Consider the following 14,437-nt stretch of genomic DNA (forward strand, 5'->3'; position numbering starts at 1 on the left):
CTCGTGACATGAAACATACGTAGCGGTCTGCCCCCCAGGGCAAGATGCTCTCAAGAGCTCGGAGCTCGCACAGCCAACTGTAAGCTCCCAAGAGCTCTCGTCAGTAACCCTAGAGCAATAAGCTCCCGAGAGCTCGCACGGTTACCCGTCATGCTCAATAGAGCTCCCGATGTGAACACTCTTAGCGGTCTGCCCCCAACGGCAAGAGGCTCCTAAGAGCTCGCACAGCCAACTGTAAGCTCCCAGGAGCTCTCGACACTAGCTCCATAGAGGCTTCCCCCGAGGGCAATAAGCTCCCAAGAGCTCGCACGGCCATCCGTCGGCTCCCAAGAGCTCTCGACAGTAACACCCGTATCCGTCTGCTCCCAAGGACAATAGGCTCCCGCCGGCTCGAGCAGTCGCTTGGCTCCTAAAGCTTCCAACAGTAGCGCCTATGCGGTCTGCCCCCAAGAGCAATAGCTCTGAAGAGTTTGCGCAGCCATCCTTCAGGCTCCCAAAAGCTCTCTACAGTAGCACCCATAGTGGTCTGCCCCCAAGGGCAATGAGCTCCCAAGAGCTCGCACAGTAACCCGTCAAGCTTCCTGGGGGTCGCGACAGAAAACGATCGTAGCAGCTAGCCCCCAGGGCAAGAAGCTCCAAATAGCTCGCCCGGCCACCGGTCAGGCTCCCAAGAACTCTCGACAACAGTGGCCTTGGCGGTCTGCACCAAGGGCAGGCCAGAAGTACCCAATAGCTCGCGCAGCTCCCTTCGTGAGGCTCCCAGGAGCTCTCGACATCAGCGCCCGTAACGGTATGTCCCAGGGCAAGAGCACCCAAAAGCTCGCACAGCCACCTGAGATGCCCCCAGAGCTCTCGACTGTAGCGTCCCTAACGGTGTGCCCCCAAGGGCTGTAAGCTCCCAAGAGCTCGCACCGCCAACTATGATCTCCCGAGAGCTCGCACGGCCACCCGTTATGCTCCCAAGAGCCCTGGACAGTAGCGCACATGCAGCCTGCCCCCAAGGGCAATAAGCTCCCGAGAGCTGGCACAGTCCCCTCGGCAGACTCCCAAGAGCTTCGACTGTAGCGTCCCTAACGTTGTGCCCCCAAGGGGCATAAGCTCCCAAGAGCTCGCACCGTCAACTATGATCTTCCAAGAGCTCGCAAGCCCCCGTCATTCTCCCCCAGGCTCCCGACAGTAGCATCCACGCGGTCTGCCCCCAAGGGCAATAAGCTCCCCAGAGCTTGCACAGACCCAAGTTGCAGTACAGCCCCAACGCCCGCACCGGTCAGATGACCGTATAGGTCGCCGGCAGATACAGATAGTCGGACGGGTCGCTCTGGCGCGTCCGCACATCCGGAGCTCACACCCGCCGTGGCCCGCGGCCCGGTTGTGAAACGAAAGAATTGCTGGCACGCAGCCCGCCGAAAAAGGCAGCGCGTTACGCCCTCCTGGTCAACCCAGTGCCGGTCCCCGCGCCGCCGCGACACGTGCGAACCGTCGCACACTGCCCGCAGATGGCCGAGCCGTTCGCGCCTACCCCCCCCCCCCTGCGAGTGACGAGGGAGGGGGGTGGCGAGCGTCCCCGTGTGTGCCGCCGCGCCACTCGAGCCGGCCAAGCGCCCGCCCTGTCACCGCGCCCTCCCCCTCCCCCCACCAGGTATGGGGGCGCGCAGCTGGGCGGACGCCGCCCCGCGGCGCATCCTCCAATCCAGTAATTAGACCGGGACCCGTGCGTCGGCCGCGCGGTGGACCTTCGGCCTCCATCGCGTGCCCCTCCCCGCGCCGGGCGGTCGCGGCGCGGCGGGCGCGGACACGCGGCGGACAGAGAGAACAGGGCGAACAGCAAACATCGGGTAAGATAACCGGACCTCTTACTCCCGCCCAAGGCGAAAAGCACATACATCTGGGAAGAGAACCGGTCCGCTCCCGGCTACCAAGTACGGCCTTGGGTGTCGCTCCTTGAGGGTCAGGCGCGGCGGCGTCCGGCGAGCGCCAGGGGGCTCCCGACAGTGCCGCACCCAGTGGCTGCGCCTAAGGGCAATAAGCTTCCGAGAGCTCGTAGGGCTGCCGTGGGTCCCAAAGGCAAAGCTCCCAAGAGCTCGTACAGCCTCGGTCGCCCCAAGGGCAATAAGCTCCCAAAAGCTCGTACCGCTACCGTCTCCCCAAGGGGAGCAAGCTCGCCCTAAGGGCAATAAGCTCCCAAGAGCTCATACAGCCGTCGTCGCAACTAGGTGCAATAAGCTCCCAAGAGCTCGTACCGCCTCAGTCGCCCCCAAGGTCAATAGGGCTACCGTCACCCCCAAGGGCAGCAAGCGCTAAGCTACCAAGAACACGTACAGCTACCGTCGCCCCCAAGGGCAGAAAGCTCTCCCCCAAGGGCAATAAACTCCCAAGAGCTCGTACAGCCATCGTCGCCCCAAGGCCAAAGCTCCCAAGAGCTTGCGCAGCCATCGTCACCCCAAGGGCAAAGCTCACATGAGCTCGTACAGCGACCGTCGCCCCCAAGGGCAGCAAGCTCGCTCCCAGGGCAATAAGCACCCAAGAGCTCGAACGGCCATCGTCGCCCTCAAAGGCAAGCTTCAAGAGATCGGACTTGTGCTGAAGCCTTCGAGTGCAGGCAGCAAGCTCGCCCCCAAGGGCAATAAGCTTCCAAGAGCTCATACAGCCATCCATCGTCGCTCCCAAGGGCAGTGAGCTCCTAAGAGCTCATACGGCTACTGTCGCCTTCGAGGGCAGCAAGCTCGCCCCTAAGAGCAAAAAGCTCCTAACAGCCCGTACAGCCAACGTCGCCCCCAAGGGCAAGAAGCTCCCAAAAGCTACCGTCGCCCCCAGGGGCAGCAAGCTCGCCCCCAAGGGCGATGAGCTCCCAAGCGCTCGTGCAGCCATCGTCACCCCAAGGGCAATAAGCTCCCAAGAGCTCGTACAGCTACTGTCGCCTCAAGGGCAGAAAGCCCGCCCCCAAGGAAAAATAAGCTCCCAAGAGCTCGTACAGCCATCGTCGCCCCCAAGGGCGATAAGCACCCAAAGGCTCGTACGGTTACCGTCGACCTCAAGGGCAATAAGCTCCCAAGTGCTTGTACAACCATCGTCGCCCCCAAGGGCAAAGCTCCCAAGAGCTTGTATAGCCTCAGTCGCCCCAAGGGCAATAAGCTCCCAAAAGCTTGTGCAGCCATCGTCGCCCCCAAGGGCAATAAGCTCCCAAGAGCTCGTACGGCTACCGTCGCCCCCAGAGCAGCAAGCTCGTCGCCCCCAAGGGCAATAAGCACCCAAAGGCTTGTACGGTTACCGTCGCCCCCAAGGGCAATAAGCTCCCAAGAGCTTGTACAACCGTCGTCGCCTCAAGGGCAAAGCTCCCAAGAGCTTGTACAGCCTCAGTCGCCCCCAAGGGCAATAAGCTCCCAAGAGCTTGTACAGCCATCGTCGCCCCCAAGGGCAGCAAGCTCGCCCCCAAGAGCAATAAGCTCCCAAGCCGCCCCCAAGGGCAATAAGCTCCCAAGAGCTTGTACAACCATCGTCGCCTCAAGGGCAAAGCTCCCAAGAGCTTGTACAGCCTCAGTCGCCCCCAAGGGCAATAAGCTCCCAAGAGCTTGTACAGCCATCGTCGCCCCCAAGGGCAAGCTCCCAAGAGCCCGTGCAGCCTCAGTCGCCCCCACGAGCAAAGCCCCCGAGAGCTCGTACAGCCTCAGTCGCCCCCAAGGACAATAAGCTCCCAGGAGCTTGTACGGCCGTCGTCGCCCCCAAGGGCAATAAGCTCCCAAGAGCTCGTACAACCATCGTCGCCCCCAAGGGCAAAGCTCCCAAGAGCCCGTGCAGCCACAGTCGCCCCCAAGGGCAATAAGCTCCCAAGAGCCCGTGCAGCCTCAGTCGCCCCCGAGGGCAATAAGCTCCTCAAGAGCTTGTACAGCCATCGTCGCCCCAAAGACAATTAACTCCTAAGGGCTGTAACAGCTACCGTCGCCCCCAAGGGGCAGCAAGCTCGCCGCAAAGGGCAATAAGCTCGAGAGCTAGGACAGCTACTGTCGCCTTCAAGGGCAGGAAACTCCCAAGAGCTCCTACGGCCGCCCGTCAGACCCGCGATAGTGGCGCCCGTAGCGGTCTGCCACCCTCCCCCCCCCCCGGTCATCCCGCGGCGCTTGCCCGGTCGCCACCGGCGCTCTGCTCCTTCAGCGCACCCTGCCGAAGCTTGTCTAAGCTCGTTCTTATCAACCAGGAAGCAGGGATAGAAAAAATAGCGTTTCTCGTCCCCCGAGCAAGTGATTGTTCAAGCTGTCCAAGCCAGTGTAACCTTTGTTCAACCATCTCCCGAAATGAACATTAGACAAATCGGAATGCCGAAGGTCCAATCCCAGGTGACACCACTAATCGGTCCGCGGCGTCGCATTGTATTCTGTCAACAACCAGCGACCCGCACCACTCGGTCAAACTGACCCTCGACCGCTCACGCGGCTGCTCCTCGCCCGGCAAAGGCGGTCAAGCCACGCAAAGACGCGGGCACGTCAGAGCCCGCGTGGTCCGGAACAGCGACAGCCGATAGGTATCCGTGGTGTGCCTGCTAACCGACGCCGCGCCGCTGCGCGCGCTTGAGGTCTGTAAAAACTCAATAAGACATCATCTGGGACCACCACGATCACTCCGTTCCGGAAGGGTCACTGCCCCCTCGACTCTCCCTCAAACACCATGTTCCTTTCTCCTTGGCCCTGTCCCGCTGCCCGTCCCATGACTCCAGCGGGCATTCACCCATGCCCCAGCTGTGAGCCATGCGGCCCGGCGCCACCATACGACACCGTGACCGATAAGGCCGGGCTGTTTACTTTATTGGGTTTCCGCACCCGGTCCGCCGCGCCACGGCGCCGGCGGGCCCGTGGACCGCGCGGACAAAGGGAGGGCCATTCCCGGTGTTGAGCGGTATTTCACTCGATGCTGCTACCACGCTGCTATCGCATTTTGCGATCTGAAGTCACACATGTGACGACATCTTGGCAGGGTTGGAGATACGAATGTACGGATGTCATGGAAACCCAATTAGCACGTGTGATAGCGCACGCTGGCAGCGGCCGTAAACAGGGCCCTGGCCCGGCGCCTAGATCTGGCTGCGTGCGGCGTGCTTCGATGACGTCACCCACCCGGCTCCGCTCGCTCAGCCGGCGCGCAGGGGTTAAGCGCCGCTGCACCGTTGCAGCGCGCAGCGATACCAGGGTGCAGGTGGTCACGGGCCAAACCTGAATCAGCCCTGAAAATGTCACCCGAGGTCACCAAGTCACTGACCGCGTTCGCCCCCAAGGGTACCGCACCACACCCACCAGCCCCCAAAGGCTTCAAGACCAACCAGCAGGCCCCTCAGCCGCTGCCACACTCCAATGCACAGGGACGTCTGACCCCGTCCCGCTCCCCCGCCGCAGTCGGCAGTCGCGCTGGCAACCAGTCACCGAACTGTGACAACAGGAGACCAGGCAGGCGCTAACCCACAGTCCGGGTCCTCACGGAGCGCTCCCACGACCACAGCTGCCGCGGTGGCGCGCTTCAAGCGTCCAAAAGCTCTTGACGAAGCAACGAGAAAAAAAACGTCCACGACCGTCTCTCCCAAGCCGATATTGCCAGCCTATTCAATTTGTAGCACGAGATGTCGGACAACACCATCCAGATTAGACAGCGCGTGACTCCGCAATAACGCAAGTCGCGCGAATTCTGTCTACACGCTGATTATACATCGACAGCTGACAGCCATGACAATAAGCTCCCAAGAGCTGGAAAGTAGCGCCCTCGCGGTCTGCCCACAAAAGCATCCCTGCTCTCGAGAGCGCAGGTTACTGCGCCCATCAAGCTGTCGCAGCACCCGGCCAGTTACACAACAGCGAACTCGGCCCTTCGCTTACCTGTAGTCAGTGGCATCTACTGACAAACCTCGCGTCATGAGTCGTCACAGGCGGTTGATTCTCTGCCTCCCAGCTCCTGCGCTGCGCTGAATCGCAAGGCACCGCCCTTCTGAGTACCATACCACCACTCCCTCTTTCACCGTCACTATTCATAGCCTCTCTGTCACTCCGAGTGTCACGCAATGAGAGAAGCCAAAAAAAAAAAATTGTTGAGACCATGACCGATGGTCCGTCCCCTTCGCTGGCTCGTCTCTGACTGTCCTATATCCCGCGCTCCCCTCGTGCCTCCCGCCCCAGCCCACCCGCTCCGCTTATCTCTCTCCCTCCCACGCTCCCTCCCTCTCCCTCGCTCTCTCCGGCATCTGTCTGCCCTCGCCCAACGCCTCTTAGCCGGGGGCCGCTAAGTTGCCATTCGAGCTAAATTTATAAAAAAAAATCAAAATCATGGATTAGCTTGTAAACCTTATCAATCTACACCAATTACTAGATAATCTATGTCATCGTTATCGAACCTGGGACCTGGGATCGGGCTGACATTTAACACTGAACAGCTTTTAGCCAATTAGGAAGTAATTCCTAAATTGATTCTTCAGGGTGTATTTACAATGCAATAACTTCATCAATTACTGGCTACACGCGAGTGGATTACACTAGCCTGTTAGCCCTCATTCTCTGCTCTTTGTGCTGAACGTCGAGCCATGCTCCTCCTTCTTGAGTCTTCAAAATGTGTGCGCGGCCGAGCACCTCGCTCTGGCGGGGTCAGTGGGCCGGCCGGCCGTTACCGCGGGGGGCGGCTCGCGCCCGAGTGCCTGGCTCTGGCGGGGTCAGTGGGCCGGCCGGCCGTTGACTGAAGGCGGCTCACCTCTCGATGACGTAAAAGTTGTCTCCGTCGTCACCCTGCTGGATGACGTTCTCTCCGGCCGTCACCTTACGCTCGAACATGGCGTCGATGACCTCCTGCATTTGGTGCTGTGGACGAACAACGCAACAATTTCATACGCTCTGCTGCTGATTCTCCAGGGTAAAACAATCCAAATTCCAATTTTCTTTAAAGCCTATCCTGGTTTTTCAAAGAAAAATAACTGGAACTCAGCTCCAGCAGTGCTGCAGCGAGAGGGAGACAAAGTAACTAGAAAACAATTTGTTTCCAATGATAACATTGTTTACCAAAATAACGGATCACCAGGCTGATCATTTCCTAGCACCATAGCACCATACGATTCTGTTTAGATGCCGTAAAACGGGGCGACTTTGGACAGTTTTGAGACTTATCGGTGAATATCTTGAAAACTACTGTAGATAGGGATGTGAAACATGGACTATTTTGTGGGCTGAGTCTGGCCTTATCCATCCATGGTGTCAACAAAAATTAGGTATAGCCATTTCCCTATTTAAAAAAAAAAATGTCTGGTGTTCAAAGTCACCATGCAATGGGGTGACTTTGAACAGTCTGTGTTTTTCATCATTTATCTCATTAGGTGTGCAATGCCTCGTGCCGGTTGGGGTGGCTTTAAACACCCTGATGCTTTTTAAAAAAGAGGCCAAAAACAATTTATACCTGCAAAAGTCCTTCTAGGGGTAGTAGTCAAAACAAGGCGAGCTCATCAAGCAAAAAACACAACTTCTTGTAACAACCTCTGCTGATGAATCAAACACCATATTCACAGAAATTAGCACACAGACAGTGAGTAAAAAGAAGCATCTTTCATGGCAAACACCTTACTTACTCACATTAACACTTGCATAGGCACTGTGGAGCAACAATCACAGGATATGAAATCACTCGATTCAACTCAACTCAAGTGTAATGCATGCACTCGACTAGGTCTGTGCATGAAATACACCTGAGAACACCTGAGTACAGAGTATCCTTGGACACAGTTAACACTTGACAACCGACTTAACACCTTAATACTAACACTTAACACTAGGTACACCTGCTAGCGTCAGAACACGTCAGTCATGAGTTTACCCCAGCATCAGTTTGCATGGTGAGAGCTCCTCACTCATGAAGTGGAGCCTGCCCCCCCCCCCCTGTCCATGTCAGGCTGGCTTAGCTTGCACACCAGCTGGTCGATTTCTGTTACACCCCTATCTTGTAGCGCAAAATGTATGCAGTGTATTTTGGTGGGGTTACTTTGATCAACAAGTCTTTTGAACAACAAGTCAGGCATGCATGTCACCGGGGCTACATTGAACACGTTCAAAGTCACCCCAGCGAAGTTCCAAAAATGTCATGCTTTTACAAATCCCTTCGCAGCATTGGCCATGCTCAAGCAAGCTAAAAAATTATGATGGGGCAATATAGGCCAACCATCGAGGATGGCAAAAATATGTCATTCCGTTCCATGACCATAATGACTAGTCCATGCCATATGGAAGTTTACGGGTATATCTCAAAAAGCTAAAAACATTGATTTAGTTTTTGATTTTTTACTCCTATGTACTAAGGTACATATCTTCCAATATGTCATGTACATTTTCAAAAATGTGCATTCTTATCTGTAAAAAAACATGGCTGCATTTCTAATTCACATTTTTAAGATATTTGTGATTCCCTCTAAGAAGTGAACGGCGTTCAAAGTCACCCGGAAGTTCAAAGCCACCCCAGTTTACGGTGCTCATGTCTTAAATCTTAGATTTGACAGTTCATACCTGACTGAGCATCATGAACTATACACTTAACATTTTCTACACGAGCTTCTTCCGTGCTGCATGCATAAAATACCGACTATGGAATAGGAGATAATTGCTACGATAAATACCGAGCTGAATCCAAGCGTAGTTTACGTCACTCAAGGGTTCATTATTTGTTCCAGAGCTGTGCTCCATCCCTATACGAGAGCTGATGACCAGGACAGGTCTTCTGCATTCGGACCTCGTCTGGCTGAGACCGTCACTGCCAGGCCGCAATGGACCGAGGCAGGATTTCAGAGAGTTAGCGCATCACATCAGGAAAAGGGAACGGAGCGAAAGAGAGCACAGGGAGGATGGGAGGTCAGTCCGTCGCGAGGCGAGGCCGCTCACCCCCACCCTCTTCCCCCGCTGCAGACACCAACCAGAGGACGGTGCAGGGTGGGTCTGCGCTCCCGCCAACCACTCCCTGCCAGCCCTCTGCGCTCCCGGCGAACCACTCCCAGTCAGCCCTCTGCGCTCCCAGGGAACCACTCCCTGTCAGCCCTCTGCGCTCCCAGGGAACCACTCCCTGCCAGCCCTCTGCGCTCCCGGCGACCAGTCCCTGTCAGCCCTCTGCGCTCCCAGGGAACCACTCCCGGTCAGCCCTCTGCGCTCCCAGGGAACCACTCCCAGTCAGCCCTCTGCGCTCCCTGGGAACCAGTCCCAGTCAGCCCTCTGCGCTCCCAGGGAACCACTCCCTGTCAGCCCTCTGCGCTCCCAGGGAACCACTCCCTGCCAGCCCTCTGCGCTCCCAGTCAGCCCTCTGCGCTCCCAGGGAACCACTCCCTGTCAGCCCTCTGCGCTCCCAGGGAACCACTCCCTGTCAGCCCTCTGCGCTCCCGGCGAACCAGCCCCAGTCAGCCCTCTGCCAACTAGTCCCAGTTAGCCCTCTGCGCTCCCCGCCAACCAGTCCCAGTCAGCCCTCTACACTTTCCGCAGCTCCCATTTGTCCCCCGCTCCCGCCTGCACTACTCTGCCCAGATCTCGCCTGCCCTGCTCCGCCCGGCTCCCGTCTACAGTCTGTCCTACTCCACCCCGTCTACAGTCTGCCCTGCTCTGCCCGGCTCCCGTGTAGTCTGCCCTACTCCGCCCGGCTCCCGTCTACAGTCTGTCCTACTCTGCCGACCCCGTGCAGCAGCTCTGATCCCGTCTCACTCTGCCGACCCCGTGCGAATACGTATCCCGGCCGGCCGGCGCCCACCGTGTGCTCCAGCCGAGGTCACCGCCCACGGTCGGTCAGAGGGGCCGGCGGCGGACCGCGCCACCGCGGCCCACTCAGACACCGGCCCGGTCACCACAGCGAGCGGCCGCCGCCGCCTCCGGCACTCCACTGAACACTCATCGTGATAGTTGACCATTTATAGCCGAATCTTTTAGATGAACTCATGTTTATCAATAAAATATCCACGTGCTCCATCTGCGAATAACCAGTTACCGAGCACTGAAATCCCTACAAACAAGCAATACGTTAACACCTACCCGGTCTCCCTCCCCCCCCCCCGGTCTGTAGGATCACCGGGTCTACCCCCGGGTCTGTCGGGTCACCGGGTCCACCATCCCTCGGGTCTGTATGGTCACTGGGTCAACCCCCCTCCCGGGTCTATCAGGTCACCGGGTCTGTAGGATCACCGGGTCCACCATCCCCGGGTCTGTCGGGTCACCGGGTCCACCATCCCCGGGTCTGTAGAGTCACCGGGTCTGTCGGGTCACCGGGTCCACCATCCCCCGGTCACGGGGTCTACCGAGTCGACCAGCGGCACCAGTAACGATCTGGGAGCCGTACAGACGTGTGCCGGTTTGGGAGCCGACGGCCGCCTGCTCTCACCGGGGCGCGGCCGCCTCGTCCCTGGGCGGCGCCGCCCCCGCCCCCGCCCCCGCCGCGGCTCTCCGGACCGGCCGGTGCAGGTCTCCGGAGAGGGCTGGCGCCCAATTAGGAGACGGGGCCGACCACCGCGACGGCCGCGCACATGGTTATCTACGCCGCGAGTGCCGCGAGGACACGGGGCTTCGGAGTCTTCTGGGAGAAAAATGAGTGTAGTAGGGCCATGGTGGGACATCTAAGCAGATATCAGGTGCTTTAAAACTTGCATAGAATTTGAGTGGAAAGATTAACGGATGCTGACCCTGCCGTCTGCCAGTGAAGCGGTTCAAATTTCCACTGAATAATTTCTCAATTATCATAATGAGCGATGCTCAGCATTCAACAAAATAAGCAGCTGGGATAATGTCAGAGGTTATCACTCCTTCCTACCTATCGCTTTCTGAACAACAGATCACATGAAAATCCCGGATGTGACGTTAGGACGTTGCACAGATTAGCAGCTGATTATGAGGGGCTGCCGTAATCGCATCCACTACACGCCGGACCAGGGATGATGTGGACGGCCACTCTGCGCCCGCTGGTCACCGGGTCAGGTGATGTGGAGCGCTACTTACCGGGTCCAGGGCGCGGAACAGCAGGATGCCCTGTACGGCGTCGCTGAGGCGAGCGCGCTGCTCGTCCGACTTAGGGAACACGGCCTGCGGACAGATGGGTGGGTCAGTGGAGGGCCTGCGGACAGACGGGTGGGTCAGTGGACGGCCACGGACAGACGGGTGGGTCAGTGGACGGTCACGGACTGACGGGAGGGTCAGTGGAGGGCCACGGATTGACGGGAGGGTCAGTGGAGGGCCACGGGCCTGCGGACAGACGGGTGGGTCAGTGGAGGGCCACGGATTGACGGGCGGGTCAGTGGACGGCCACGGGCAGACGGTGGGGGCAGTGGACGGTCGACACTCGACATCCCGGCGGTCAGACGGGTGGTTCAGTGGAGGGCCGGCGGACAGACGGATGGACTACTGTACTGTCACAGGCTCCTGTCCTATTCACGGACGGACGGGTGGACTACTCTACTGTCACAGGCTCCTGTCCTATTCACGGACGGACGGGTGGACTACTCTACTGTCACAGGCTCCTGTCCTATTCACGGACGGACGCGTGGGTTACCGGACGGTGCGGGATCACGGACAGCCGGGGTGTAACGGTCCCATACTCCTCTCCACCCCCAGTACCGTGGCGCAAAGGGACCACACCAATGAACCTTGAAACACGGCAGTGCCACCGGCAGCACGACGGCGCAACAGATTGACAACTTCGAGTCAGCAGTAATTCGTCAGAGCACGACTTACGCACGGAACAATGCTTCATATGGTTTTAACTGCTGTGCAGGTTACCAATGAAATGTTTGAGCATCATTATCAGTAGCAATATAAGTACAAATAACATTATGCTCATTGCTCACGCTTTGCCCCTAAGGCGGGAGGAAGAGCGAGGAAGCCCACTTCATTTGACAGGCGGACGTCACAGGGCGACAGGAGATATCAGGACGAGTAGAAACTGCCGGGGCTCTGACGGCTTCTGTTGACGCGCCGAGGGACGGCGGGCAGATAGGAAAGGCGGTGGTGACGGGCTCATGGTGACTGTCGACGGCTCACGATACACAGTCGCCGCGGCGGCTCACCGCAGCGCCACCGGCCGACGACTCGCCGCCTTTTTGTGCCGCTTTCCTGCAGCAAAAACTGAAGTGGCCTAATCCGGCGAGTCGAACGGAGTGCCGCGCCGGGGGACGACAGAGCGCGGTGCCGGGCCCGTCGGCCGGCGCCGCTCGGCCGTCACCGCGCGTCACGCCAAGACCGGTCCGGTCCGGCACCGGTCCGCCGGCCGTGTGCAGTTCGGGCCGCCGCCGCGACGGCCCGCGCTCCGCTCGGCGCCCGAGTTGAGCACACAAAAGGGCCGGACAGGCGCTCCTTGGTGCCCGGCTCGGCCTGGTGTCGGTGAGCAGATGGCCGCTGGACTCGGCACTCGGCTAGGCGGGCATCCGCTGACCCGGCGCGGTATCCCGCACAGCGCCCACTGCGCTCAGTGTGTGTACTATGTCAGACTGCTGGTAAGTTAGGGTAGGCAGAGCGACTCAACCGGCCGCGGCCGCGTCACGGCGAGCGGTGCACGGCCGCGCCGGGACGGAGGCCCCTCTTCTGATGAGCGGGTAACCACGCCGTCCCGATAGGCCGGACACTCGTCCCGGCTATCACGGATGTGGCGCCGCAGGGCGGCCGGCCCGGCCCCCTGTGTCGGCGCTGTCAGAGACCGGCGCGACGGGAATGCAGTCCGCCGCGCCAGCCGACCGGCCCAATCGGGTCACAGGCGCAGCCCGCACTTGGGGGAGGCGATAATGAGGATCTTAGGCGACCGCTGTCAGAGCATGGTAACGCGTTGTGAGGGGACGAGTGGCCACCCGTCGCGTCATAGACTAGCCAGTCGTGCGCGGCCCGGCGCCGGCCGGAATCGGGGAGTGGCGCTGCATAACGGTCAGCCGGCGGCTCGTCACGCCAGCCGTGCCGCGGTGCCGACTGGTTCGCGCGGACCCCGGCGGCCGCGCCGGCACGGAGCGCCGCGCTGCTTCACACCGGACGGCCGCAGTCGGCCGATCGCCCGCCGCAACAAGTCGGCCGGCATTAAATAAACATCGCGGTGGGGCCGGCCGGGCCGCAGCTGCAGCCAGCCGGCCGGACCGGCTCCCAGCGGCGCGGACTCGGCGACATAGCCGCGTGACCGCCCCTCCCTCGGGTACACCAAGGTGACAACACCTGCCAGCGCTGTCCAACACTGTCCGGCGCCAAACCGCCCTCGTCAGGCTAGGGGTGGAAGCAGGGACTGAGGCTTTTCGCCGCTGCAGAAATGCCGTGGCGCTGACGCCGTAGAACATGCTTTTATCGACCATATTGTTTATACCTCGTGGGGAAAAAGAATCGAAGTGGATCTCAAACCATATAATCCGTCAGTACAACAAAATAGTTGTGAAGACAGTGTCGGCTTTCGTACACAAAGGCACAAAGACACTATTATATAGGTATTCTAGGTATAGACATTTCCAAAGCCAATGAGTTCCATACAGCTGTCTGGGCCGCCGTAATGCCCTGCCAGCTCGGTGCACTGTCTAGTCGGGTCGGTGTGTAGCTCCAAAGAGCAGCGTTTTAAAGTCACCACTCAGTTTAGAGGCCCAAAGCCGCTCTTGAAATGTTTGCAGTTATGCATGAAATCCGGGAGCACACTGAAGACATAACGATTCTTGAAAACAGTCTGGAATCCATTAGCAGGTCCATTGGCAGTGCTACTTCTGTTTCGGAGGGCGATTACAGCTGAGTGCTGTTCGGCCGGGATCGTTTACTGCCATGTGAGCCATGAGTTTGGGCCACGCGACCGGGCGTCGCTAGCCGAGCGCCGTTGTACCGCAGAGGCCCCGGCCTCGGACCCTCGGTGTCGTACAGCAGCGGTCGGTGTCGCATAACGGCAGCCCATGTTGTACCAAATCGGGTCCGGCCGGTGTCGTACCACAGCGGTCATTGCCGATTCACAGCGAGCCCATGTGAGCCGGTGCCGTACCGCAGCGGCCGCGACCCCGGCCGGTGTCGGTACGGGGTACCCCAATGACCGGTGTCGGTCGGCAGCGGCGGCCACCCGCGGGCCGGTGTCGGTACTCGGTACCCCAATGATCGGTGTCGGTCGGCAGCGGCGGCCACCCCGGCCGGTGTCGGCCGTCCCGCCAAATCAGCGGCTCTGTTTGCCGAGCGATAGAGGCGGCGCGAGGCGGCGCGGCGGCTGCAATCTCGGCGCCGCCCCGCCGGCCGATACCCGGCCCACTATCGAGCCGCCAAACAGCCGCGCCGGCCGCGCCCAGCTATCTCACGGCTTACGTCGCTCCGCGCCAGTACCGGCCGGCGGCCACCTCCCCTCCTCTGCCGGCTCAGCCGAGCGGCCCCCTGCGCGGCCCTAAATTAAATGATAACACCTGACTTTTGCAAGTGAATATCAAGAGACTGAAGCATTGATCTTGAAACCCAATTTTTATGTACCTATGTGACTTGTG

At 59.4% G+C, this 14,437-nt stretch overlaps 1 protein-coding gene across 1 annotated transcript in view; it reads right to left on the bottom strand.

Annotated features, from left to right (window-relative positions):
* Nucleotides 1-14,437, bottom strand: part of LOC122387895 (cAMP-dependent protein kinase type II regulatory subunit-like) — a 47,984-nt gene that overhangs the window by 15,555 nt on the left and 17,992 nt on the right. The window contains exons 4-5 of the mRNA XM_043378549.1: nucleotides 10,968-11,051; nucleotides 6,718-6,824 (exon numbers count right to left, since the gene is read on the bottom strand). Coding sequence (XP_043234484.1) covers nucleotides 6,718-6,824; nucleotides 10,968-11,051 — 191 coding nt within the window. The remainder of the gene's footprint in view (nucleotides 1-6,717; nucleotides 6,825-10,967; nucleotides 11,052-14,437) is intronic.

The sequence above is a fragment of the Amphibalanus amphitrite genome, unplaced genomic scaffold (genome assembly GCF_019059575.1).
Source record: "Amphibalanus amphitrite isolate SeventyFive unplaced genomic scaffold, NRLGWU_Aamphi_draft 000017F_arrow, whole genome shotgun sequence".
Lineage (NCBI taxonomy): Eukaryota > Metazoa > Arthropoda > Thecostraca > Balanomorpha > Balanidae > Amphibalanus > Amphibalanus amphitrite.